General features: G+C 55.5%; 1 protein-coding gene across 7 annotated transcripts in view; it reads left to right on the top strand.

Annotated features, from left to right (window-relative positions):
- Positions 1–25,437, top strand: part of Cacna2d2 (calcium voltage-gated channel auxiliary subunit alpha2delta 2) — a 127,535-nt gene extending 102,098 nt beyond the window's left edge. The window contains exons 5-39 of one of the 7 annotated variants that reach the window (XM_060385320.1): positions 716–760; positions 3,774–3,915; positions 6,691–6,822; positions 6,965–7,022; positions 7,683–7,733; positions 7,864–7,963; positions 8,101–8,259; positions 8,488–8,595; positions 8,707–8,785; positions 9,151–9,200; positions 9,370–9,459; positions 9,663–9,734; positions 9,938–10,012; positions 11,763–11,837; positions 11,919–11,990; positions 12,064–12,135; positions 12,242–12,303; positions 13,008–13,084; positions 14,249–14,269; positions 17,154–17,214; positions 19,129–19,226; positions 19,371–19,461; positions 19,571–19,633; positions 19,774–19,877; positions 20,077–20,175; positions 20,265–20,353; positions 20,565–20,612; positions 20,853–20,924; positions 21,024–21,176; positions 21,314–21,366; positions 21,455–21,510; positions 21,665–21,791; positions 21,908–22,018; positions 22,113–22,200; positions 22,290–25,437. In XM_060385320.1, the coding sequence (XP_060241303.1) occupies positions 716–760; positions 3,774–3,915; positions 6,691–6,822; positions 6,965–7,022; positions 7,683–7,733; positions 7,864–7,963; positions 8,101–8,259; positions 8,488–8,595; positions 8,707–8,785; positions 9,151–9,200; positions 9,370–9,459; positions 9,663–9,734; positions 9,938–10,012; positions 11,763–11,837; positions 11,919–11,990; positions 12,064–12,135; positions 12,242–12,303; positions 13,008–13,084; positions 14,249–14,269; positions 17,154–17,214; positions 19,129–19,226; positions 19,371–19,461; positions 19,571–19,633; positions 19,774–19,877; positions 20,077–20,175; positions 20,265–20,353; positions 20,565–20,612; positions 20,853–20,924; positions 21,024–21,176; positions 21,314–21,366; positions 21,455–21,510; positions 21,665–21,791; positions 21,908–22,018; positions 22,113–22,200; positions 22,290–22,433 (2,997 nt within the window). In that variant the 3' untranslated portion in view covers positions 22,434–25,437. Of the gene's footprint in view, positions 1–715; positions 761–3,773; positions 3,916–6,690; positions 6,823–6,964; positions 7,023–7,682; positions 7,734–7,863; positions 7,964–8,100; positions 8,260–8,487; positions 8,596–8,706; positions 8,786–9,150; positions 9,201–9,369; positions 9,460–9,662; positions 9,735–9,937; positions 10,013–11,762; positions 11,838–11,918; positions 11,991–12,063; positions 12,136–12,241; positions 12,304–13,007; positions 13,085–14,248; positions 14,270–17,153; positions 17,215–19,128; positions 19,227–19,370; positions 19,462–19,570; positions 19,634–19,773; positions 19,878–20,076; positions 20,176–20,264; positions 20,354–20,561; positions 20,613–20,852; positions 20,925–21,023; positions 21,177–21,313; positions 21,367–21,454; positions 21,511–21,664; positions 21,792–21,907; positions 22,019–22,112; positions 22,201–22,289 lie in introns of all 7 variants that reach the window. The other 6 variants (XM_060385319.1, XM_060385322.1, XM_060385324.1 and 3 more) reach the window with 6 other exon arrangements.
- Positions 25,438–27,129: the final 1,692 nt, after the last annotated feature.

The raw sequence follows: 27,129 nt of genomic DNA, 5'->3' as shown, positions 1-27,129 counted from the left end.
CTGACACTAGGCTCACCTTCTGGCGGCCTCTGTCAGCTGCACTCGGTTCTGATTAAAGATCATTAAACATGAAATTAGCCCGTTTGTGTTACGGGTCCCTGGGGCGGCGGGTGATTATGACGTGCAGATGGCCAAGAACACAGGCGGCAGGCAGGCATTGGCCAGGATGGGCAGGCAGGCGCGTGTGAGTGAGGGCCACAGGCAGGCGCACGGGCCCAGCTTTGTTTATTCCCACTCCTGTTGTGTAAACCCCTTTGCATTTCACAACAAATCACAGATAATTAATAAGTACAGGCTGGTAATGAGCAGGCTTTTTAATAGAAGAAATTGGAAGATGCCGTGAGAAGTCATTATTTCGCTGTTGCCCAGGCTCCGCTCTGACTTTCTATCTTCCTCACTCTCTGGTCATGTCTCAGCCGGCCTCTCAGCCACCAAGCTGGCTCTGACCCTGCCCTCAACCAGCCTGTGTCAGGGGTATAATATCCTTCTAGAGCATGTGAAAGACCTGAAGATAGGCCTTAGGGTGGCGGGGGCAGGGTGCCAGCAGCAGTGACTCATCCCACTTTTCCTGGGGGTAGCTTTGGGTGGGGGAAGGGACCATATCAGTCCTAGAGGAATCCAAGGAGCTGTTCGAGGCCTTGGTGGACCTAAGGGTCCGGGCTGCGTCTCGGGACCCCCTGAGCTGTGAGCACTGAGGCTTCTTTCTCATCACCAGGAGGAAGACATCATGTACTATGATGCCAAGGCTGATGCCGAGCTGGTAAGTGTCCCGCCTTTGCTGTGGAGTACAGAAAGCCCCCAGAGCCGCACCCAAAAGAACTGGGTCACAACAGTGTCAGCTGTAAAGTGGGTGTTATGGTCAGCACTCGCCATTTTGAACTCAACCATTCTGAGTTGTGGGTAAGATCCTCATCTCCCACAACTCCCTAGAGGCCCTTGACCCTCCAAGGCTGTCTTCATCATCCATGTGGACTAAATTTCCTTCCCTACACAACGTGGAACAGGCTGGCTCTCCCTCTCTGGCAAGGTGGTAAAGTGTTGGCCCTCAGGACAGTTCCAGCATGAGGGGCTCTCTGAGCACCATGGGAGTATAGAGGAGGGGGACTAGTCCAGAGGGCCTTCCTGGGAGTAGGCATGTAGGAGTGAGACATAGTGACATCTAGGTCCCAACCCAGGACAGTGGAGGCTCCCTTCCCTGGGACTCAGGAAACAGCATCAAGCTTTGTAGAGGACCCATAGCCTGGCCTCACCAATAGTGAGGCCCTGCATCGCTTGGTGGCCCCAGACACAGGCAGCTCAGTTCCGACCTCTCTTTTCAGATGAGGCTCAACTCAGCTATAATAATCTCCCAGAAGTGATAACACTGGCCTTAAACCACTTTATCTCCATATCCCATGGGCTCAGGTCTGCTTGGGTTAGCTTGGAAGGTGGTGAGGTCTCCCTCGTGAAGAGGGAGCGGATGGTGTTCAGTGAACTCATCGGTGTCTGACTTGGGGTGACACAGTGATACAGTGTCTAGCACTGATCTGTGTTTGCCGATACCGAAAACCCAATGTCCAGTGTTCTGTTTCCTGGCCTGGAGGTTTTCCCGGCCTGGAGCAGAGGTAACCCATGACACCAGGAGGTGGGAGGGCTGGAAAGGAGACCTGTGTGGGAGGCCACGGTGCCAGTTTGGCCCAGGAAGCCTCAGAGAGGGCTGGGGGCCGAGGAGAAGGAGGGGTGGGCTGAAGCAGGTGCGCTTCCCCTTGGCTGAGCTCCGTGGCTCCCGGAGAAGTTGCTAAAATTAAAGCTGGAATCTGAAATTCAAATGAAGAGCGAACCTTTAATTAGACCCTGAATCTAATTCCTTACCCCCCTCGGCAGCGGGCTGTAATTTTAGCAATCAGTGCATTAAATATAAACCAGGAGACTACAGTTGCCCACTGCACTGAGCTCCTGGGCTCGGGTGGCACTGAGAGGCTCCCTGGGCAGCCCTGTACCCAAATCCCGACCAGGACACTGTTCTCTGCTCCCAGCAGACCCCAGCTCTACCTGGGACCCCATCCTGCCTCCAAATGCCTGATGCTCTGGCCCCCTACCCAGCAGGGGGATTGGAACTAGCCAGTTGACGAGCACTGCTCTAGGCAGAGCTGGGCTAGGATCAGAGAGGCCAGAAGCCGCAAGCCTGGTATGAATAACAGCACGCACGCACTCGCCGAGGCTCCTGTTTGTTGTGTTGTTTTCTTTTTTTCTTTTTCTTTTTTTTTTTTTTAAATCTTTGCCAGAGGTACAGTTAGAGATCTTTCTAGACCATTTACTTTTAAATTACCAGCCAGAAGGTGGGGGTGAGAGGGAGAGAAGGAAAAAGTTCCCCAGCTGAAGGCTTATCAGAATGGAATCCAAATGTCACATTAGTTGGGAAAGTTGGAAGATTACATTTTCCAGCGCCCTTCATCTGCCGCTGACATTTGGGGGGCTTTCTTCTCCCACACCTCTCCCTCTGAGTGAAGCGTGCGTGCGTGGCTTACGCCTCCCAGACCGCTGGCTCCCTGCTCCAGCCTGTGTGCTCAGCAGCTGCCTACTCTGGCGTAACCCAGCACCCAGGGGCATTTCAGGAGCTTCCCAAAGTGGGCAGGAGGTGGGTGTGCCTGGTGGAGGGCATGAAGGGCAATCGACAGCCTGCATTTTTTGTTTCCGAAACCTTCCCTGGAAGACGGGTAGGACATAGGCTCAGGTCACTTCAGAGCTGTGTCCTAGGATGTGGCCTGTTAGAAGAAAGCAGCCTGGCCAGTAACCTAGAGGCTGAAATATGGGAGGGGCGGGGTTGGGGGGCTGAATGTCTGGGCCACAGAGAGCTGCAGAGGAGCCGCCCTGCAGATCCGTAGGGAAGAAACGATGAATGGGACCTGAGCTGAACACAGTCGAAAGGGTCTTGGGTTGGAGAACAGGGTGTGGGAGTGTGGAACATTCGCTGTGTACTGCCTCCCTGTCTAGTATTTTCTTCTTCCCCTGAGCTCTCTTCCTTCCTTGCTCGTACACCTGCACTGGAGCCTGTTCCCCCCCCCCATAGCTGCAGCACCGATTCTGTAGCCGCAGCCCCATTCCTGCCAGCTTGTGGTGGTAGGCGGTAGGGGGGTTGCACGGCGCATGCCCAGCCTGCCTGGCCGAGAGATACCGTAATTGGCACCTGTCAGGCAGCTGCAGCTCGTTTTAGAAAATCAACGGGGGCCTTTACAGTCCTTTACAGTAGCAGGCACGGCGAACCCTCCCTCTGTAGGTCACCTGGTCTCTGCGCTAGCCCCCACTCAGCTCTAGATCCACTCTGCTACAGGAGATGGTGGCCCAGGAGGGGCTAGGGCCGGCTGGTTCCCGTTTTTCCCTCTGTCTCTCTCTGCCGTGCAGGGAGTGGGTGGGGCTCAGAGGGGAGTATGGGGCTGCGAAGCTGCTGAGGCCCCACTGTAACTGCACGAGGCGTGTTCTGGGAAGCAGAAGTCTGCAGCCCAGGCCTGCTAACTGGCTCCACCATTTGCCTCCTCCACTGACAGTTGCTTCACAAGGGTGTAGAGAAGGGTCATTCTGGTATGGGCCTTAGCTGGAGTTTGGCAAATGACCAGTGGACACGGTGGGCAAGGGCAGGCAAATTCACAAGCCTTCTGGGTGAGGAGTCCATAGCTTGTGCCCACGTCTCTCCGTCTGTCTCTTGTCTCCGCAACAATCTCTGTCTCACCTGCAAGCCTAACCAACCCCACTCACCATTTTCCGGCCCTGATGTGGGCTGGGGGCGCTTTCCGCAGGATGACCCTGAGAGTGAAGATGTGGAGAGGGGATCCAAGACCAGTGCCTTAAGGCTGGACTTCGTCCAGGACCCAAACTTCAAGAACAAAGTCAACTATTCATACACGGCTGTGCAGATCCCCACGGACATCTACAAAGGCTGTGAGTGTGACGGAGGAGGGGACAGCCCTTCTCACCCGAGTGGGAGCAAGGCCCACTCCCCAGGCATTCCCAGGTCCCCCGCCTCCAGCCAGTCCCCTGCACCCAAGGGGTGTTCGTGTCTCTGGCCTATATAGGCCTTCACTCTCAGCAGATCCTGAAGCACAGCCTCCTCCCTTCGCTGGTGTGGTCTAGAGCCAGTGTGTACGCACACCCCACACATCTGCCTAGTTTCTCATTGCTGGGCTGAATCCCCCCAAAACAGCTCCTTGCCACCCTTGGTTTTCTCTGCCTCTATTAGAAGCGCCTGGGAAACTCCAGCATAAGGTGGAGATTAAGGACAGCAAACCAGCTGCCATGAACAGACACAAACCCAGTTAACCCACTACGCTCCATGACACAGAGTTAAAAGAGTGGGAAATAGTCCCTAGCCTGGAACGGCCAGAGGGTGTGTGTGTGGCAAAGGGGAACCAGAAAAATGTGGCTGAGGTGCCAGGTCCCAGGGGCCAGCCGGCTTTGCACAGTGGGGAAATGGAGTCATTACCGCTTCAGTCCACTGCTCCTCATCCAGTGCTCGGCTTTCGACTTCTTCTCCCTACACTGCTCCAAATCCTCGGCAGTTTCCTCCAGCGGTAGATTGAAGGCCCTGGTTCTGGCACAACCGTGAGGAGCACCTACAGATAGGACAGTGTCAGAATCCACTGAGCTGGGGGAAAGGGGGGATACCTGGGAGGGCCCTACGGTTTACCAGGAACCCCCTGAGATCCTCAACGTCAGCCGAGTCTCCTGGGTGACCTCGGGCCGGGTGGGGGAGCCCCCCCCCAGCAGCAGGCTTCCCGCAGACCACCTGCCGGAGCCACCGAAGGAGCACTATCACAGGCAGGCACGCTAATTAAAACAGGGGCCCCACCACCCTCCCAGTCACCCCTCGCTACCCACACAAATTACATTTTATATGTTTTTTATTTACTGTGTCACTTTTAATTAAATCTGTAATCGCCCGCCTGAGGGGGCATGGTCCCCATTTCTCAACTCAGTGTGATCTGAGAGTGTGTGCACACGGGCGTGGGGTGGGGGTGCGCACGTGGGGGTATTTGCATTGGTGTGTCCTGCAGGTCCGTCCATGTGGTCACAGGTATTTCTTGATGGACAGCCCACCACCAGCAGGGGTCACCCCTCTGCCTGAGGGACTTCCAAGTTTCTCAGACAAAGAGACTGAGGCCCCGGCAAGAGGCAGGCATGCCATGCAGACTCACAAATGGCACTGTGTGAAACACTTGGAGGCCTCATTTCTTTTTGTTTTTTTTTTCTTTACTTCTTAAAAAGAAAAATAGAAAGTGTTCAACTCACTAGGCTTCAAAATCAGAAACAGGACCATGACACAGTGTTCAATAGGCAGAGCCAATGGTAGAAATAGGTTTTGTGTTCATATTGTGGTCAGTTAAGGGGAACCATGGAGGGGGGAGGGGCGATGAAAGCTGAGGAGCAAGATGGGCCACAGCAGAGCCCACACAAAGGAAGAGCAGAGGGGTGGGCGAGGGAATGGCAGGCCCCTGGGCCAGAGGCAGGGCCTTGAGGGCTTGTCGCGCACAGCTCGTTCTGAGGGAATCAAAAAGCCTTGAGAGAGCCTTCTCTGGCTGTCACCGGCAATCTCTGATGGGGATCATGGCGATAGTGGCAGAAGGGAAGCAGAAGGGAAGCAGAAGAAAACTGGGAAGAAAGACTGAAATTAGAGAGGCCTGGCAGAGGCAGGTGTATCATTCCTGGTTTGTTTTTTTTCTGTCTGGGGACAATGTATAGATAAAAACATGTGCACATGCATGCGCGCACACAGACACACACACACACACACACACACACACACACACACACATGCCATGCAGACTTAAGGACACCCTGGGTTATAGGACAAGCATGCCACCCAGGTTGGTCAAGAGCCTTGCTCTGTGAGTGTGGGAGGGGTAGGCCTGGCAGAAGGGAGGTGTCACTCACATGCAACTACAGAGGTGAGGGAGCTGCAGGTAACTGGTGGCACCACATGAGAGCTCCTGTGTGCCCCTTCCCCATGGCAGCGAGTGTGTTGCTAGGGTAGGCAGGTTTGGGAACAGGGGGATGGGGTTCCTGCACTGGGCTGGAAGCGCGGATGCCTACCGAGGGTGCGGGCTGTATGTACGCGCACATGCGTGTGCGAGTGCATGTGCCTGGGTTGGGATAGGATCCCGGCCCCGGCCCTGCCCTTCCGCAGCCCCCACTCCTGCCCCTGCCTGCTGCTGGCCCCAGTTGATTAATCATGGAGCTGAGTGGCTTCCAGCTTATCAGGTACCTTAATAGCTGAATAATTCCAGCCCCATCAGCGGGCCCTTAATTGCTTTCTTGTGGCTGCGGCCTGGAGTGCATGCTGAGTGGGTGAGCTCCCGGGGGACCCGCCACAGGCTCCAGGCAGCATGCTGGATGGGGGCCCAGCTCACTGTTCCTTGCCACCCAGGCAGCCCTTCTCCACGGGCCACAGACCACAGACCTGCTTGCTCACTGAGGCTTGGGGTGAGGGGTAGGCTGAGAAGTTCCTTTGATAATTTGGAGGAGGGAGGGTGATAAAAATCTTCCTGGGGGAGCTGGCATGGCCCCAAGCCAGCCTCTGAAAAAAATCAAAGAAAGCCCGGGCAGGCAGGAAGCAGGCCACTGAGGTGCGAGGCTTAAGCATCGGTGTGACGGAGACGGGTTTAGCAGGGGCCAACCCGGAGCTCGCCACCCTAGCCTTCTGCCCTGCCCTCCCCCCAGCCACCGTCATCCTCAATGAGCTTAACTGGACGGAGGCCCTGGAGAACGTCTTCATCCAGAACCGTAGGCAAGACCCTACGCTGCTGTGGCAAGTCTTCGGCAGTGCCACAGGGGTCACCCGCTATTACCCAGGTAGGCACACTGTCTCCCTGGCCTGTCCAGCACCATCTCCAAGCCTGCCCATCCTGAGGTGCATGGGGTACAATGAACTGAGTCATTCCCAGAACTCCCATCGGCTCCAGTCAGGCCCTCCCTTCGCCCTCTCTTTCCACAGCCACACCGTGGCGAGCCCCCAAGAAGATTGACCTGTACGATGTCAGAAGACGACCCTGGTGAGTGAGCGAGGAGGGGTCGAGGAGAGGCACCCCCTCAACTCCCCCATCTCTCTTGCCTGCTCCCCTCCCTCCCAATATCCAGACCTCCGAGCAGGGCGCAGCCAGCTCTATCCAATTTTCATTTCACACATCGCTGCCACTGGAAAATGGATCCCATCACCCAGGCAAGCCGCCCAGCTGCCTCTGCCCCCCCATATCGCCCCCTACCCAGTTCCCCTCCCCAATACACCCACTCAGAACTAAGAGATCAGACCAGTGAGGGAGTTCGAAAGGGCAGATAGAGCCTGTGCCAGCTCAGCCGGCTCCACCCTAATCATCTGATCCCTAGACACCCTTACCCTCTGCTCTGCCCCTTCTCACCCTGCTAGGCCATGACCTTCCCTCCCTCCCCCATTCATACACAGCCAGACTCTGTGGAGCCTCTTCCTGAGGCAGAGGACACAAGCCACTGAAGGCCTCTGCCCCTGGGGATCACCTGCCACACACACACACACACACACACACACACACACACACACACCCCTCTCTTGTTTACTTAATGAAGTACCCATGCAGTTCGAGGTCAGTAGAAACACATGACTCATTAAGTGGGTAGAGGAAGGGAAGAGCCCGCAGGCCCCAGGGCTGCTGTCCCTAACTGAGTCTTCTCACCGGCAGGTATATTCAGGGGGCCTCGTCGCCCAAGGACATGGTCATCATTGTGGATGTGTGAGTGAGCACTGTAGGCTGGCGGGTCCGGGACGGGCGGGGGCTGGATTCTGCTCCCCAGGAACACGGCTCGGGATGGACGGGAGAACCCTGAGAGCCCACACACGCAACGCCCCTGCCTGGCTTCTAGGAGTGGCAGCGTGAGCGGCCTGACCCTGAAGCTGATGAAGACGTCCGTCTGTGAGATGCTCGACACACTCTCTGATGACGACTACGTGAACGTGGCCTCCGTGAGTGCCGAGGGGGCAGGCGGGCCGGGAGCTGCTCACCCCCACCCAACGTGCTCCCGTGACAACCATCAGCTTTGTGCCACAGCTGTCTGCTGGGGCTAGCCCGAGGCCACTCACCACCCCCGTTATCCCCACAGTTCAACGAGAAGGCGCAGCCTGTGTCATGCTTCACACACCTCGTGCAGGCCAACGTGCGTAACAAGAAGGTGTTCAAGGAAGCTGTGCAGGGCATGGTGGCCAAGGGCACCACGGGCTACAAGGCCGGCTTTGAGTATGCCTTTGACCAGCTGCAGAACGTGAGCCCCCACGGATGGGCAAAAATGGGTGGCCAGGGGTGGGTGAGGGACCAGGCTTGGTGACATGGGGAGCTAGAGATGGATGGCCTTGTTAATAGTGAACAGGCAGCTTACATAGAAAGCACCATCTCCTGTGCGGGAGGAGGGCCAGAGGGCCAAGCTTACCTCCCAGGAGGGAGACCTGTGAGAGACCCAGGACTGCCTGACTCTGTGTTTACCCTCGACTAGTCCAACATCACTCGGGCTAACTGCAATAAGATGATCATGATGTTCACGGATGGGGGTGAGGATCGCGTGCAGGATGTCTTTGAGAAGTACAATTGGCCCAATCGGACGGTGAGCCTCATCCCCGGCGGGTGGCTGCCCTGAGCTGGGCCCCGAGCTGGGCCCAGGACAGGAGAGGGCCATCCTCAGGTGGCCGCAGCAATAACCTCATTGCCCCGGCAGGTACGCGTGTTCACGTTCTCTGTAGGGCAGCATAACTATGATGTCACACCCCTGCAGTGGATGGCCTGCACCAACAAAGGTACCTACCTCATTGGATTTCACTGCCAGGGCATCTGCCTGCTATGTCTGTCTGCCAGCTTTTCTGCTCCCACACCTGTTTGCTGATCAATCCATCTTGCTCTGCATTTGGGTGAACGCTGAATGTTACCGACAGTCTAGAATGAGGCTCCTTCCTCCACCCCACCTCCACTGCTTCTTCAGACCCCTACGCTCTGTCCCCTTCTGTAGCGTTGGTCACGGTGCCAGGGCAGTGGCAGGGAGCATAGAGTCTGGGGGAGAGTAACAAGACACGGAACGCTGCAGATATACCCCAGGGGCCGTTACCCCACCCCCATGCTGTGGGTCTTGCTGTGCCAGTCAAGCACACATCGCCTCTTTTTGCAGGTTACTATTTTGAGATCCCTTCCATCGGAGCCATCCGCATCAATACACAGGTGAGGTTGTGCAGGAGGCCATCCCTCCCAGGCCTTTGCCTCCCTCGGGGTTGTGGCTGCGCGCCTTCCAGCCACGGGATCATAGCGACCCCTGGTGGCCACTGTGGCACATGGCAGCAGGTGAGAGAAAGCGAGCTGGGAAGGACAGTTAGGACCTTTCCTCGCCTAGGAATACCTGGATGTGTTGGGCAGGCCCATGGTACTGGCAGGCAAGGAAGCCAAGCAAGTGCAGTGGACAAACGTATATGAGGATGCGCTGGTAAGGCCTCTGGGGGGAGAAAGGGGATGGGTGGCCTTTCCTCAGGGATGTGCTGGCAGGGTCAATACCCCTCAGGGCTTCCTTATCGGTACTGACCAAGTGAAAGAAAATGATAGGTGGCCTGGGCCTGAGCCCCTTCTCTGAACACTCAGAGTGGGGGCAGGGCTGGCCGCACAGGAGACCCCATCCTCCTCTCCCTTCAGGGGCTGGGGTTGGTGGTCACAGGAACCCTCCCTGTCTTCAACCTGACACAGGATGGCCCTGGGGAAAAGAAGGTGAGGTGCCCAGTGGGTTATCTGGGGAGGGGTTGGCATGTCTTTGGCCAGTCTGGGGATGGTGGAGGGATAGGGCACCTGTACAGACTTGGTGGAGCAGCTAACCGTGTCGGCAGCTTGGGGCCTTTAGAATGAGACCCGGCCGGGGGTTCCTCCGTGGACTTGACTCATTATAGTGTACCGTCCCATTCCTTTGTGCCCAGAACCAGCTGATCCTGGGTGTGATGGGCATCGATGTGGCCCTGAATGATATCAAAAGGCTGACTCCCAACTACACAGTAAGCGTCCACCCGCCCACCACCCTGCTCTGCTTTCTATGGTGATGCAAGCCAGGCTCAGCCTAGGAGACACGGGGGGTGAAGGGCTTCCACAGGGACCTTTGAGAACCAAGAGAGAATTCCCCGGGGGGGGGGGTCCCAAAGCTGGAGACAGCATGCTTCTTGTGAATGATTAGTCTGGGACTGTGTCAGGCCTTGCTGACCTAAACATCCATTTTGCATGCTAATACTATATCGTGAAAGCAGCTGCAGACAAATCACAAACATATGGGCCAGACAGTTTTGTTTCATTTTTATTGGTTGGATTTTTACTTATTTATTTATTTTTGAGATAGGGTCTCTCTACATAGTTCTGGCTATCCTGGGATTAACTACGTAGACCAGGCTGTCCTTGAACTCGAAGAGGCCTGCCCACCTCTGCCTCCCAAGTGCTGAGATTAAAGGTGTGTGCCACCATTCCTGATGGCCTATAACATTTTATTTGTAGATACTAATATAATTTCACATTGTGAAATAATTATTTTTACTTTCTAAAAATTCAATGTATGTAGATATTTTTGCTTGCATGTTTGTCTGTGCCTGGTTCCTCTGGATTCCAGAAGAGGACACTGGATCCCCTGGAGCTAGAGTTACAGGTGTTTGTGAGCCATTGTGTGGATGCTGGGAATCAAACCCAGGTCTCTAGAAGAGCAGTCAGTGCTTTCACCTGCTAAGCCATCTCTCCAGTTCTTTGATTTTTTTTTTTTTTTTTAATTTTAAAAACATAAAACCCACTGGCTCGGGGCTGGAGAGATGGCTCAGAGGGTAAGAGCACAGACTGTTCTACCAAAGGCTCTGAGTTCAAGTCCAGCAACCACTGGTGGCACATGCCTTTAATCCCAGCACTGGGGAGACAGAGGCAGATGGATCTCTGAGTTCAAGGCCAGCTTGGTCTACAGAATGAGTTCCAGGACAGCCAGGGCTACACGGAGAGATCCTGTCTCTTAGATAGATAGATAGATAAATAGATAGATAGATAGATAGATAGATAGATAGATAGATAGATAGATAGAATCCATTTGAGGCCCACCGCCAAATTATAGCAACAGGTAGCAGGCCAGAGAAACAGAGGGAATTCTTCCAGACAGAAGCCTGAAAGGCAGAATCTGGAATCAGGGAAGGGAGGGGATGGCAGTTTGACTAATCGGAGCCCATAGTTAGAGAACTTGGGTCTCGGCTATGAAAGCGAGGGGATGTGGGAAAGGTATGACAGCGCTAAGCCAGAACCCTGTGAAAACCCCTGCTTGGCCTGAGAGGCCCCATATACAGCAAGAAAATTACCAGAGGCAAAAGCTCGCCCCAGGGTCCCACTCCCTCCTGCTTGCTTTCCACATAGCCTGTGGGATCCCAAGAGTCCCTCCTTCCTGTACAGTGCCACTGAAACGGGGACAGGAAAGCGTGATTTGAGAAAGCAGTGGGTACAAGAGGGCCACAGTGGCACAAAAGCAGCGGCCCTGTGGACCTCGCGCAGGTAGGGCTGGCGGGTCCCTCCATGGGCCAGGAAGAATGCCTACCTACAGGGCCAGACGACCCTTGGTGGGGGCTGGTGTGTGAGCGACCTCGACTGCAAGTCCTGGACCCAAAGGCAGACTTGGGGACATATGGCAGGCAGGGGATCTTTGGCAAGCAGTGTGGGAAACAGACTAGAGAACAGCTCGGAGTTGAGGAAACCCCGGTGCAGCCCTCTGAGCCCCCAATCCGTACTCCACAGCTTGGCGCCAACGGCTATGTGTTCGCCATTGACCTGAACGGTTACGTGCTGCTACATCCCAATCTCAAGCCCCAGGTGAGCCAAGCGGGTGGCCCCGGAGGGCACGGAAAGCCTCCGAGGTGAGGACTCCTGATTTCCTGTCTGGCCTCCCCGTAGACTACCAACTTCCGGGAGCCTGTGACCCTGGACTTTCTGGATGCAGAGCTAGAAGACGAGAACAAGGAGGAGGTGAGATGAAGGCGGGGAGGAGAAGGGGATGGCTGGCACAGGAGCAGAGGGTTCACACCTTCGGCCCTTGCAGATCCGTCGCAGCATGATTGATGGCAACAAGGGCCACAAGCAGATCAGAACATTGGTCAAGTCCCTGGATGAGGTACGAAGGCACAGGATGGGGAACAGGGGCATCAGAATGGGCACCCATCCCTACCTCCCCACCCCGGCCTGCTCACCCAAGAACCTGACGTAGCCTCCTCTCCCAGAGGTACATAGATGAGGTGATTCGGAACTACACCTGGGTGCCTATAAGGAGCACCAACTACAGGTGAGTGAGCCACAGCTGGGCGGACAGAGAAGGGCGAAAGCGACCCTGAAGTCTGAACCCAACTGCTTCTCCCCTCTTGAACCCCTGTCCTTACTGTTTATTTGCCCTGAGATGTTTGGCCCTCCGGGGCCTCTGCCGGGCCCTGTGGACCAAGCAGCAGGTCCCAGAAGAACAGGCCTGAGGGCAGGACAACGCACTTGTCATGTCCCCCTCAACCAGGAGGGTCTCGGGGTCTCACACCCCAGGGATCACAAACAGCAGCACATGCAGCCTTGGGGCCAGTCCTGATGGGCTGTCTTCGATGTGCCCCATCCAGCTGCTCCTGTGGTCCATTCCAGGAGCATTGTCATGGCCCAGGACCAGCCCATGCTGCTTCCTGGCTCTCATAGGGTTCATGTCCAGCCCCTCGAAAGCTTCCTGTTGGTCAGGAGACGGTGGGTGCTGAGGTGGGCAGTAGGGTGTAGAATCATTTTGGTCCTAATAGGTAGTAGGTTCAAAGCCTCCAGGATGGTTGGAGGAGGAAAGGGCTCAGGACCCTGGTATCTATCTCCAAGGTGCTAACTCTTAGGATACACAGTTGTGTGGGGGAGGAGTGGGTGCCACAGCTTGGGCCTCTCTGGCTCCAGGGTCCTAGGGAAGGAAAAGTTAGTGTGAAATATCTCTCCCCATCAGTGACCTGTGCTCTCCCCTCCCCTCCTCCCCAGCCTGGGGCTGGTGCTCCCACCCTACAGCACCTTCTACCTCCAAGCCAACCTCAGCGACCAGATACTGCAGGTCAAGTGTAAGTGGCCTGGCCCCTGCCTGCGCCCTGCACCCCTGCCTCTGCCCCTGCACCCTTGGCCGGCCCCAGGCAGCATAGCCAGCCATGCTTGCTGGCAAGGCAGGCCCCCTGCCCAGTCTGCCCAGCCTCAGGCGTGCCCACAGGCTGTGGAACCAGCCTTCGGAAGTCTGTGGAAATCTGCATGCTTGCCTTTTCTCAGATTTGGTTCTAGACCATTCTCTCATGGTTTCTGTTGAGGATTGTTTTTGGTTTTTCCTACCCCGTGTCTTCCCTCCTTAGCCTGCCTGCCCTGAACACTCCTGGGGGCTACATTCCTAGAAGACACCCCTCCTCTCCCTTCTCTTCTGCTCAACTTCCCCTGTTCCCTCTGTGGTGCGGCCTCTTTCCCGAGGTCTCTTGTCCTCTGTTACTCCTCTGCCCCCTCTCTTCATGCCATGTTCTCTCACCATCTCCTCTCTCCTCTTCCTCCTTTCTTCTCTTCACCTGCATCCTCTCTCTCTTGCCTCTCGCTTCTGCTCAGTCCCTCCATTTCCTTACTTTCCCTCCAGCCCTTCTCCCTACCCTAAAATCCCCTGCCCTCACCCTCACCCTTTTGTCTGCCTTCTTCCTTCCTCTCTTCTCTCCCTCACCTGTTTTACACCCTTCTCCTTTCTCCCTTTGGGGCCTCCCTCTTTCACCCCTACACACCATCTCTCTCTCTCTCTCTCTCTCTCTCTCTCTCTCTCTCTCTCTCTCTCTCTCCCTTTTCTGCCTCCTCTCCTCTCCTACCTCCAGCTCCCCCAATCCTCTGCCTGTGGCTCCCCATGCATGCATGCTCACCACAGGCCTCTCTGAAAAGGCCTGGATCTCAGGCTTGGCCCTGCCTGCCCAATGCCAGAAGTCACTGGGAGGGAGGCTGGGGCTCCCCCCACCGGGCGCCCCCCACCTGCCTGGCCGACTGGGGCTCATCTCCTTTGAGTTTCTCTCTCTCTCTCTCTCTTTCTCTCTCATGTCGTTTTTTGCAAGAAGTTTCCTTTCAGTATGATGATGAGACACAATATTTTCATTCAAACAGCCATTGAATAAAATATTGTTTGTGCCCCTCCCCTTCCCCTCCCCCTTTTCGTTTGTTTTTGTGTTTGTGTTTTTGTTTTCCTCGCTTTCTCTCTTGGTGGACTGTCCCAGTGCCAATCAGCAAACTGAAGGGCAAGTATATTCAGAACCAGCGCACCCTCCTCTCCCCACCCACCCTCACGCCCCTGCTTGCCCCCCTTCCTGCCCAGGACCAGCCACACCCCTGCCCTCTGGGGCTCCCTCCCAGCATCCTTAGTTCTTGCCTTTCCTCTAATCCTGACATCCCATCTTAGAGCCAGTAGCCCACTTCCAGGGCAGTCTACACAGAGGTCTCCGGTGTCCTGTGGGCCAAAACCCTTCTCCTCCTACTCCCCAGTCCTTGTGGGACCCCATGGGAAGACCCCTGCCTCCCCAACTTCTCTGCCCCTCCAAGGCAACTCAACAGTGAGAACAGAGATGGATGCTTCTCCATCACCACCCACCCAGCAGGGCGGGAGGCTTGAGGTGCAGTTGTTAGGCCAGCCCTCAGAGAGGCTCGAATAAGGCTATGGGAGAGGGAAGTCCCAGCAAGTGCCCTCTGCATGGCTCTTAGGCCTCTGGGTTCTGATGTGACCCTTGAACTCACATCCCTCCTGGAAGAGAGGTGGCAAGGCTCAGAAGCCTTTGTGGGGGTCACACAAAGCAAGCAACCCTGCCAGAGGAGGGCAAGGCTGACCAGCCATCCCGGGGAATAAGCGTGTTCTGCTGCTCTGGAGGCGTTGCTAAGGACCTTTGGGCTATCCCTGCCCTTAGGGGCTTGCTGTTCCTAGGAAGGGCCCATCCGTGTGGGAAAGCCATTCCCCTGAGAAAATAAAGGCAGACTCAGGAACTGTAGGCTTCTCCAGGTATGGGGTGGGATCTTCCAGATCCCAAGAACCAACCAAACAGTCTGGAGGAAACCAGGCTAGTGACAAAGAAAAAGGTTCCTAAGTCAGTTCCCGGTTCCCAGACAGTGGATGGTGAGTTGCCAGGCCTTGGCAGAGAAGAGTGGGAGTTCGAGGGGGGAGGCCCATGAAGATGAGAACTGCTTTCCAAGGAACATCTGACCTTGGGAGGTGTGGAGAACCACACGGAGCTGTCCCCCAACCTGGAAGCAGGGGACTCCCCGAGAAACCCAGGCACCTGTCTAGCCTAGTCCAACAAAGGGAGTAAGCTGCCCCTGCTGGCCTGGGTCATGGTGGGGTCCACACCCAGTCCCACTGGCTTGAGTTGTCTTTTCTCTCATCTCCCACATCCCACCCACCACTGACCCTAGAACTTCAAGGCCCTGGTAACATGACAGACATAGTATAGTCTCCCTCCTTGTCCCTCCTCCCTCCTTTTTCTTTCTCCTCCTCCTCCTTTCCCTACCCCTACTCCTTCCCCTTTGGCTTGTGTCCAGACCCTACCTCACAGTCCTATCAGAAAGGAACAGTCCAACCAGTGACTGCCCCTCAAAGCAGCCCAAGTTCCCTATGTCCAGAACTTTGCAGTGCATCATGGGAGTATTTGGTAACAGTGAAAAATCCCTCATCTGGGATAACTAAAACTCTGGGGTGAAAGAGTTTGGAGTGTGGGTGAGGATAGGGTAGGGAGAGTATGGTGGCACAGGAAAGAGGATTGCCATGAATTGAAGGCTAGTCAAGGCAACAGAGACCATCTTTTAAAAAAACATAGGGAGGTGGGCTGCCAGAACTCTACAAGCCAAGGGCCCTCACAGATGCACGAAGCAGGGCTGGGGGTGCAGTTCAGTTGCAACAGTGCTTGCCATTGCTTGGCATTCCCAAAGTCCTGGGTTCAGTCCCCCAGCATCACATAAGGCAGATGTGATGGTGCATCCCCATATCCCAGCACTCTGAAGGTGTTTACAAGAAGTTCAAAGTCATCCTCAAGTAGATAAGGAAGTTCTAAGCCAACCTGGACTTCAGGAGACCTTGTCTCAAAAGAATAAAATATGCACACAGCAGGGTAATCTAGCCTAGATGGGCAGAACGGGCCTGTGAGTACACACAAAGACCATACAGAGACAAACATGTACACACACTTCCATATCCATGCCACACACATGCACAGCTCACAAGCCTGAGGCACAGGCCGACCGGTCAGACCACCCACCCAGACACTCCCGTCTACTCCTAAGGGGGGAGACCAGACCGCCCCACCTACCCTGAGCTCCCCAGCCAGGAAAGCAGGTGTGCAAGAGCCCAGCACACACACCCTGTGTCTCATCACACACCGCGGGGCACTCCTGCCCCCTGAGGGTTTCCCTTCACCCAGCACCCTGTGCCAGGAAGGACACCCCACTCCACGATGCACTGCAGCCAGCAGCTGCCCACACCCGTCTCTGGTTGGACTGTCTGTGCCCGTGAGAAACCCTTTCGGTTTGGCCATGTTGATGCCTGCCACAGAACAAAAGCAAGAGCTAACCAAAATGCGGACAGCTGCGGCAAAGAGAGATTAAAAAAAAAAAAAAAAAGAAAAAGCAAAAAAACAAAAAACCAATCCGCAGCCAAAAGCCAATTCCCTTCCTCAAAGTCTCTTTGGAGGCAAAGGAAGCTCAGCATGCGGTTTTTCCATTATGGATGTGATAAGAGCAAGACTGGCGCCTCCCCCAGACCATGCATATATATAAGCAGTGTGTGTATATATATGTGTGTGTGTGTGTGTCCGTGTATATGTGCTATACAGCAGTATGGAAGCATATACAGCCACGCCAAGGGACTCACTGCCGACAGAGGACCAGGCCCGGGCAACATATTGGCTATAACTGCCCTTCTCCTGCGATGCTATAGTCTCCACAGGCCCTACACCCTCCTCGCCCTCCCTTCTCTCTGGCTCAAACCTGAACGCGGAAGTGGCGGGTTCCCTCTTTGCTGGTGTCTCCCCCTCCCTCAAGCCGCCCCGTTCCTAACCTGTCCCTTCGGCCCCATCAGCTCTGAGCCCCCTGGCCTCCCGCCTCCCCAGCCTCCGCCGGATAACCCCCCCGTTTCTGTTGCAGATTTTGAGTTCCTGCTCCCCAGCAGCTTTGAGTCTGAAGGACATGTTTTCATTGCTCCCAGGTAGCTTGCGTGTGGCCTTGCTGAGGCGTCCTCCCCTCCCCTCACCGTCCTGGCCCTACCTCCTTTTGCACTGCTGCCTGGAGCTCTGTGTGTCTATGTCCTGTGCAGTGTCGCTCCCAACCCGGATACATGGCCCGGTATGTGCGGCTGTGTCCATACTGAGGCCATGTAGCCGCACCAGGCAGCAGTCGCCGGCAGCCCACAGCCTGTCTCCCACCAGGCCCGGGGCAGGCAGACTTTGGGTTCTCTGCTACCTTCTATGACTTCCCAGGCAACCAGGAAGGAGCCTTCTCCACCTTGGGCTGGCTGTACCCCAGCACACCCTCGCTGGGCAGCTGCTGCTCTGGTTTGTGGGGTCCTGCCCATACCTCCACCTGACCCCCCCTCCCCATCATTGTCCTGTGTCAGTCAGTGTTTGTGTGGGTCTGAGGGCTGAGCCAGCCAGAGCCCCTGTGGGCACTGCCATGGTGCTGATCCTAAGCTGAGGAGCGGGGAGGGACAGGAGGGAGGGCAAGGACTTTGAGGAACTTCTCTGGCCATCCCTGGAGTACACACTCGGCGTGCACATGTGCATCCTAGAGTGGACACAATCTGCCTTGAGCTACCTCTGAGGAGGCCACGGCCCCTGGTGCTGAAGCCATCCCTCGTTACCTGGGTTCTGGATGCAAGCACTCCCTGGCACCACATGGGGCTCTGGACACTCCTGACCTCTGTGCATACACACGCCGCGTGCATGCACCCACAAATTTCTGACTCTGTGGACGTTTGTATTTGTGAGTCGTTGTGTACATGTATGTGCAAGAGGCCAAGTGTTAAGTGTGGGGCGGGCTGTGTGCGCTAGTGATTGAGGATGGTCCAGCAGACATAATCCTGAAGAGGCTGGAGGAAGTGATGTTCTTATAACCGGGCCGGGAGAGCTGAACAAGTGTGAATGAGGTGTCCTACAAAGGTGAACGTATGTTTCATGTGTGGGGCATACCTTGTGCATGGTTGTGTGGCTGTCACTGGGTGTACTCACACCTAAGTGAGGGTGCACTTCCCAAAGGCACTGAGGGCCGGTGGACCGTTGTGGCTGAGAATCCAGTCCCCGGTGCTCACAGTAAACTGTGGGTCCAAGCACAGCCTGGGAAAGTAGTGGGTTTTTTTTTTGTTTGTTTGTTTTGTTTTGTTTTTAAACTGCCCACAGAGTTGCTGTCCTATAGGCCACTGGGGAGAGTCCCTGGTGGCAGGGAGGTGATTGAGGGAGGTGGCACCATCCATCAGGGGAGGCAAAGAAACGCTGTTCTCCGAGAACCTGCACAGGGCTCTGCCGTACCCATGTTTTCTGGACCCAGAGCCTGGTGAGGGCCTACCCAACTTGAGGGAAGACCATATCAAGCAGAAGGAACAGCCAATCCGAGGACCCACACACCCCTGCCGACCTCCCAACTGTGGCATGATGAGAACAGTGAGCCCCAGGAAACCAGAATGCACAGCCCAAAGGCCGGGAAGAGGCAGGATGGGGTCTTAGACACACTGACACTCGGCCATACATCATACCCGTGGGAACACTGTAGGGCATACAGGTGGATGGGCCAGACACTGACATTTGTATTTCCTGAGGCCTCTTGGGTGTGCCATCTGGGTCCAGCTATACAAGAGAGGTGGCAGGTTCTGCAGGGCCAAGACCAGGAAAGAGAAAACCCAGCAGGCTGGAGGAAGCAGACCTCCTCCTTCTGCCCTCTCTACCTACCCTGACTAGGCCCCAGCAGCCTACAGGCCCACGGCGACCACAGCCTGTGAGAATATTCACGGTCCCCACACCACAGCCTGGACTTCTCAGCCAATGCCCAGGCCAACCTGTCGGGAAGCCTGGATTCCTCTGCCCTGTGCAGCCCCCCCAAACCCTCTCTTCTTGCCCCTCCCCACCCTCAGAGAGTATTGCAAGGACCTGAATGCCTCAGACAACAATACTGAGTTCCTGAAAAACTTCATTGAGCTCATGGAGAAGGTGACCCCAGACTCCAAGCAGTGTGAGTATAGGGCAGGGCAGCTGGATCTGGGCAGGGCCTGGGGTCAGGGCATAGAGGAGGCTTTCACCAGAGCCCTGGAGACTGGGGGAAGGAGTGACGGGGAGCTCCAGTCGAACATCCCTCCACCTTGTCCTTCTATTCCAGGCAATAACTTCCTTCTGCATAACCTGATCTTGGACACAGGCATTACCCAGCAGCTAGTGGAGCGTGTGTGGCGGGACCAAGATCTCAACACGTAGGCACCGCCACCCAGGCTGTGTGTGGCTAAGTGTGGCAGGAGGCTGGGGTTGGCCTTGTACAGTAGAAGGCAGGCCTGTGACTCCCGCCTCCCTGTTTCCCCCTAGGTACAGCCTGCTAGCCGTATTCGCTGCCACTGATGGTGGTATCACACGTGTCTTCCCCAACAAGTAAGTGACCAACCCCACTCACCAAGAACTCTCCCTAAGTGGAACCTTGCTACCCAGAAGCCTCTGCGCTGCTGAGACCTTTGTACACCGTAAGATGCAGCTGTACACCCACTGCGCTTTGCCTGTCTTGGGTGCTCTAGGGCAGCCGAAGACTGGACAGAGAACCCTGAACCCTTCAATGCCAGCTTCTATCGCCGCAGCCTGGATAACCATGGCTATATCTTCAAGCCCCCACACCAGGACTGTGAGTGTCTCCACAATGCCCAGCAGCAGGTGGGAGGCCTCAGCTGAGACCAGGGATGTGTGAAGAGAAAGACTCCGGCAAACACTGTATGGGGTGCCGTAGGCATAGGCTAGGTGCAGCCCTGGGTTGGTAGGGCCCAGTCTGGAGTGGCCAGGATGGACAGCCATCAGTCCTGACCGCTCTAACCCATCCACTCCAGCCCTGTTAAGACCACTGGAGCTGGAGAATGACACAGTGGGGGTCCTCGTCAGCACGGCGGTGGAGCTCAGTCTAGGTCGTCGAACCCTGAGGCCTGCAGGTGAGTGCTAAGACTGAGGTGGGGCAAAAGGTGGTAGTCAGGAAGCTGCCCAGGCAGGTGGCACAGGGGGCAATTGCTCTCTCCCACAGTGGTGGGGGTCAAACTGGACCTAGAGGCTTGGGCCGAAAAGTTCAAGGTGCTTGCCAGCAACCGTACCCATCAGGACCAACCTCAGAAGGTATTTGGGCAGGGGAAGGGGAGTGTGCCCAGCAGGGGCCTCTCTGGAGTGCCCAGGGGCCCCTAACAAGCCTGCCACCAGGCTCCAGCACCTGTGGGAAGATAGGGGATGCCGCAGATGGCCTGGGGAACCAGCCTATGAAGGGTAACGAAAACGAGGGAAATGGGTGGGCGCCTCACAGCCTCCCCCCGCCCCGTTCTCTGCCCAGCAGTGCGGCCCCAGTAGCCACTGTGAGATGGACTGCGAGGTTAACAACGAGGTGCGTGTGCTCCGATTCTGCTCTGGACCCCAGTTTCCCCTCATCCCCGGGCTTCTGGGTCTCAACTGTGTGACTCCTGGCCTGGCCCTTAGCCATTAGGTCTTGACACCCTGTCCTGACTTCACCCTTGCCATGCCTAGAGGAGTGGTGCCCCTCGCTCTGAACCCTCGGACTGCTAGAGCCCGAAAGAGTATGGGGCAGGACCCGTGGCCATTTTCCTCTCCCTTCCCTACCTTTTAGGACCTGCTCTGTGTCCTCATTGATGACGGAGGATTCCTGGTGCTGTCAAACCAGAACCATCAGTGGGACCAGGTGAGGGTCGGGAAGAAAGTGGAAGGAAGGCGTGAGTCAGGGCCTTCTGGAGTCGTGGCACGCGGGCCCTGTGACTACGGCTCTCTCCCTGCATCCCAGGTCGGCAGATTCTTCAGTGAGGTGGATGCCAACCTGATGCTGGCGCTGTACAATAACTCCTTCTACACCCGAAAGGAGTCGTATGACTATCAGTCAGCCTGTGCCCCTCAGCCTCCTGGCAACCTGGGCGCTGCACCCCGGGGTGTCTTTGTGGTAAGCTCCCAGAAATGCCTGGAGATTGAGGGTTGGGAGAGCCACCTACAGTGACCCCTCCACTCATACCTTCAACGTTTAAGAGAGCTGGATTTGACCTAGGACCCGAGGCAACTGTGTTCCTCTCTCTACTGCAGCCCACCATTGCAGACTTCCTTAACTTGGCCTGGTGGACCTCTGCGGCTGCCTGGTGAGTCCTGGAGGAGAGGTTGGCATCGGAGGCCAGGAAGGCACTGGCCTCTGCTGACCGCCCATACTTGGTGCCCCATGCTCTACAGGTCCTTATTCCAGCAGCTACTCTACGGCCTCATCTACCACAGCTGGTTCCAGGCAGGTAGGTTAGGGCTTGGGAGGCTCCGTCTCAGATCCAAATCCGGGGCGGTACCAGCGGCCACTTCACTGGGAGGGCGGGGCTTAGGGCTGAGCCAAGCTGAGGCGGACACCGTGTCAGGGTCTGTGGGCGGGGCTGAGGCGTCTGGGCCCCGCAGACCCGGCAGAAGCCGAGGGCAGCCCTGAGACGCGCGAGAGCAGCTGCGTAGTGAAGCAGACCCAGTACTACTTCGGCTCGGTGAACGCGTCCTATAACACCATCATCGACTGCGGAAACTGCAGCAGGTACTTGCACAGCGGGGAAATGAGCGGGTCGGGGCGTGGCCTTCCCCCGGAGGGGCGTGGTCGGGATCCGGGGTGGAGCGAACCTCCACGGCCCCGCCCTCCGGTCGTCCCTCCAGGCTGTTCCACGCGCAGAGACTGACGAACACCAACCTTCTGTTCGTGGTGGCCGAGAAGCCGCTGTGCAGCCAGTGCGAGGCGGGCCGGCTGCTGCAGAAGGAGACGCACTGTATCCTGCCCCCGCCCTCCCCGCTGCCCGAGCCCCTCCCGCCCCGCGTCCCCCCCAAATGTCGCTGCCACCGCCTCCTTGACTCCCCACCCATGCCCAGCGGACGGCCCGGAGCAGTGTGAGCTGGTCCAAAGACCTCGCTACCGGAGAGGCCCACACATCTGTTTCGACTACAACGCGACGGTGAGTCGCGGGGAGCGGCACGGCCGATGTTCACGAGCCTGAACCGGCTGGGTGCCGAGTCAGGTATGTCTTGTCTTCCTCCCCGGCAGGAAGATACCTCAGACTGTGGCCGCGGAGCCTCTTTCCCTCCGTCGCTGGGCGTCTTGGTCTCCCTGCAGCTGCTGCTCCTCCTGGGCCTGCCGCCTCGGCCGCAGCCTCAAGTCCACTCCTTCGCTGCCTCTCGCCGCCTCTGAGCGACTCACACACACACATCACACCCCCGCCTTGGCCTCCTAGCCTTTTCGCTCACCCTCCCATCCCACATCTCCCAATCTAGCGCCTTGGCCACTTCCTCACTGAAGGACATGGGCCCCTTCCCCCCAGAGCCTGTGCCTTGGGGCAGGGGAGCCCCAAAGTAGGGTGTCATGGTGTTTGGCACTCAAGATTTATCTCACCCCGAACTGTCCAAGTGCCCGCAGACCCTGGACTCATCCGCTGGGACAGGAGGCCCCAAGTACTGGTGCCAAACCAGGCCTCCACCGACCAACCTGCCTGGAGACTTCCTCAATAAGGCAACCCTGCCTCTGCTGGGTGCCTCTAACCTGACCCTCTGGCCCCACCCAAGCCCAAACTTACCTTCTCTGGGGGGAAAAAAAGAAGGTGAGATGGTAGTGGTGAGAGATTCTGGGGCAGCCCCCCACAGGCTTCTGGCCCTTTCAGGCCTACAACCACAAACCCACACCCCAGCCTGGCAGCAGGTGTCAGGGCAGTTCCACCATGGCATCGGTTTAGACACACCCCACACACCTGGACCCCACCAAGAGCAGACACTAGACTCTCACTAGATACACCCCAAAGGGAACACACTAGCAGACACAGACACACACCATAGGGGGTGGCCCACAAAGCCTTACACAGGGCAAGAGGTCAGTGAGAGCGTTGGCCTGTGCACTCCATCTCTGCCCACCTCTGCCTGTATTCTGAGATGCAGCCTGGCTTGTCCTCCCATCTCTAAAGCTGAATGTCAAACAGTGCCAAAATGCTGGGGGAAGGCCTCTCTGTCTCACCTCTAGCCGCTGTGCCCCCCCCAAGTGCCCCTCACCCTGCCAGGTGCTCATTGTAACCATTCCTCACAAGTGTCAGGCTCCTAGCAGGACCACACACCACTGCCTAAACCCCTCTGGCAGACATTGCTCTTCGCCTTAGCAAGGGTGACTTGGTCTCTCCTGGCTGGGCCATTCCCCCAACTACTCAATCTGGTTCCTACACACTCAGGCCCAACTCCCTCTGTTCTTCTCACACACACACACACACACACTCTCACATACACTGACCCTAGGAGGCCGAATTACCCCTCTCTTGCTAAACACACACACATACACACACACAGTTGCACCATGCATGCATACAAACACATCGCACACACAGAGGCTGGGCCTGGACACATCTCTTCACACCATTCATTCTTGTCATTTCTCCCAAAGGCATCCTTACCTGGGGGCCAGTCGGGGACCGAGGGCAGGGGTGTGTAGCCACGAGGCTCAGAAGGACCGGGAGGAGGGGGGAGGGTGATGCATTAATTAATGGCTTCATTAATTAATGTCACGTTGCTTGTTGCTTTTTCAGTGTGTATGTGTGTGTGTGTGTGTGTGTGTGTATGTGGTCCATGCCCGAGGCTGGTGACAGGGTGGGTGTCCGTGACGTGTGCCCAGCCTCAATGTCAGCTGAGTCCTGTGGGGGCGCGTGTGTAAACTGTAGTGTAGTCAGGTGCTTAATGGAGAATATAAACAAACAAACAAAAAAGAAACAAACGTATACGGAAAAATAAATATATATTTTAAGTTTAAAAACAAACAAAAAGACCAGACAAAACAATCCCCATCAGGTAGTGTCCAACCCCCAGCTGGGCTCGATCCTCTCATCACCCACCTGACCTGGCTGTCCCCTCACCTTGGGCTGGGGGACTTGGGGGCCATTTCCTTTTCTTTGCCCTTTTTTTTTTTTTCTTTCTTTCTTTGGGTTGTTATTCTATTTTGTACAGACAAGTTGGGAAAACAACAGCGACAAAAAAAAAAAAAGTAAGAAACTTTGTAAAATATTGTGTGTGTGATTCCTTGTAAAATATTTTCAAATGGTTTATTACAGAAGATCAGTTATTAAATAATGTTCATATTTTCACTTCAAACAGTTTCCATCCACTGTATGGGCCTTGGGTTGAGGACTGGGTAGCTGTGACCATGGGTTTCCATAACCTTTGAGTAGCACCCTGCTCTGTTGGGAGGAAAAGCCTTGCGGGCCTATTCCTCAGAGGTCAAAGGGCATTATACACGGCTCCTACCCTTGAAAAGTACTTTGTTTCATATCAAATCACAAGCATCCAGGAGAGAAACTGTCCTCAAGGGGGGAGGGGTGTGAAAACCCACCACCCAGCGCCCAAGGCAAAACCAGGACTCCAAAAGAAAGAGCAACGAGAGATGCTCAGCGGTGTGATCAGACCAGGACGGGACAATCGGATCTTTTCCCTGGAGCAACACAACAGACGCTAGTGCCCACACACCGCGAGGATGCAACATCAGCCCACCCATCAGCAAGTGGATGCAGGGAGGGCAGAAGCCAGGACAGACCTGTGTGCGTGTGGAGCCCTACATAGGTCAGGCTGTGTGTGTGTGTGTGTGTGTGTGTAGGTCTTCCTACATAATCCAGAGTGTGGAGTCCTGGAGTGTGACCTCCTACAGAGGTCAGGCTGGGAGGCGGGGGACAGGAGGCAGCAGACTAGGTCTCCCTCTATAGGCCAGGTGTGCGAGAGGGGAGAGAGGGGTGGATATTCCAGGCCTCAGGCACGATTAGGCTTCCCCTGCTCCTCTGCAGGAGCTCACCACAGAGCAATTACTCTCCTACCCCAGAACAGCTCCAGTGCCTTGAAACAACATACACAGTTGGGGCCAGGTCGTCCGCTAAAGCGCAGTCAGTTCTAGTTTGAGGGGAACTTTGGTGGTTTCTTTTGCAAGAGTCTCCAGTAGACCAGCCTGGCTATATCCCTAAGGATGGCCTTGGACCTCTGATCCCCCTGCTGCAGCCACCGAAGTGCTGGGAGTACAGGCCAGCACCACCACCGCCCAGACTCTGATACATTTTTAACATTAGGGTTTTGGTCCTTGGTTACTATCACTCACGAGGCCCACTGTCAGTTTTGAGAGTACATCCCTTTAATCTCTGCTCTCACTTTGCTCTGAATAAACTTATTCTTGCATCTTTGGAGCCAGTGGTTGTTGTTTGGTTTGTGTGTGTGTGTGTGTGTTTCTAGTGTTTTTAATATTGTATGGGCCATCCCTATCCTGAAAATTGCCTATTCAAAATTCAAATTTGACTATTTGATTCTGTATTTTGTTTTGGTTTTTGAGATAGGATTTCTTTGTGTAGCCTTCACTGTCCTAACACTAGCTCTATAGACCAAGCGGGCCTCAAACTCACAGAGATCCACCTGCCCCCTGAGTGGTAGGATGAAAGCTCCGAAGTCCTAGGACTAAAGGCGTGCACCACCATTGCCTGACTGTATTTCAATTCACTAAGCCAAACCTAACAAACACTAGGGCCATACACTAGGAACCCTGACCCCATACAAACAAAAAAGGGTGGAAACAGTTTTGAACACACAGGCGGTTGTGCTGAAAGCAATGGCTAAAAGGGATTCTGCAATTTATAATAAAAGTCTCTTGACATGTAACTAGTCACATTTTTAAAATATGCACTTTAAAAAGAAGAAGAACAACAACAACAATGCACAAAAACACAAATCTCAGGGCTGGAGAGCTGGCTCTGTAGTTGAGAGTGCTCTCACGGAGCACTTACAGAGCACGCCGCTCTTACACAGAACCCGAGTCCCAGCCCCAGCCCCCAAATCTGGGTGGCTCACAACTCCAGCTCCAGGGACCCTCTTGTGGCCTCTGTGGCCTGCGCAAGTACATGGCATATACACAGAGACACACACATGTAGAAAATAAATCGATTTTAGATAAGTCTCAAGAAACACCCTGCTGATGACCACCATAGTGTGAAGGTGAGCCGAGACCAGCCTGCGACTTTTAGGGAGTGTATATGACATATATATATTTTTTTTATTTAACGCCCATTGGTGTTTTGCCTGCATATGTGATAGTGGGAGGGTGTCAGAAGCCCTGGAACTGGAGTGACAGATAGTTGTGAGCTGCCATGAGGATGCTGGGAACCCGGGTCCTCCAGAAAAGCAGCCAGTGCTCTTAACTGACGAGCCATTCTCCAGTCCTAGCACAACCACGTCTCTGGAGGGGGGAGCGTCACCGAAGTGGCACAGCCTTGCCCCTTACTCCCTCTCAGGTGAAAAACTTGAGTTCACGTAGCAGGTCCAGTTCTCTGGACCAAGGGCAATGTGAACACCCAAGATGGCCTGACATCTACACGCCTTGATCCTTAAGCTAGGAAGAGCCTGCCATTATCCCCATTGTTTAAGGTTTGTCAGATTGCACTTCAAAAATGTTCGGGAACTTGGTCAATATCACATTGACTCCAAATGACGGAACAAGGGTTCTACCCGCCTTTAGGCTCCTTTTGCCAGACCGTGGAGTTTCCGGTTAGTTCACACCCATTGTTAGTTCACGCAACAGAACCGTTCAACATCCTTAACGTACCCGCTTACCAAAACACTGCTGTCCCTGTACAGGTCACAGAGAGGGCCATTCTCCTCCAGAGAATTCAACAAGTGTGTGGCCCACGGCTGCGTGGCCTCCTGAACCCGCCGAGTCACCACCTCAGCTTTCCCAAATCAGCGATACTGGTCCCTACTTCCCTAACCCCTAAGAACTAGAGGACTCAGCCCTCAGAACTACAACTCCCAAGCACCTCCGCCTCCACACGCTACAGACCGGTCGGGCGCACGGCTTCTGGGATTTGTGGTTCTGTGCAGAAACCGGTCGA

Source organism: Meriones unguiculatus, chromosome 6, assembly GCF_030254825.1.
Source record: "Meriones unguiculatus strain TT.TT164.6M chromosome 6, Bangor_MerUng_6.1, whole genome shotgun sequence".
Lineage (NCBI taxonomy): Eukaryota > Metazoa > Chordata > Mammalia > Rodentia > Muridae > Meriones > Meriones unguiculatus.
This window is presented reverse-complemented; position numbering and strand designations above follow the sequence as displayed.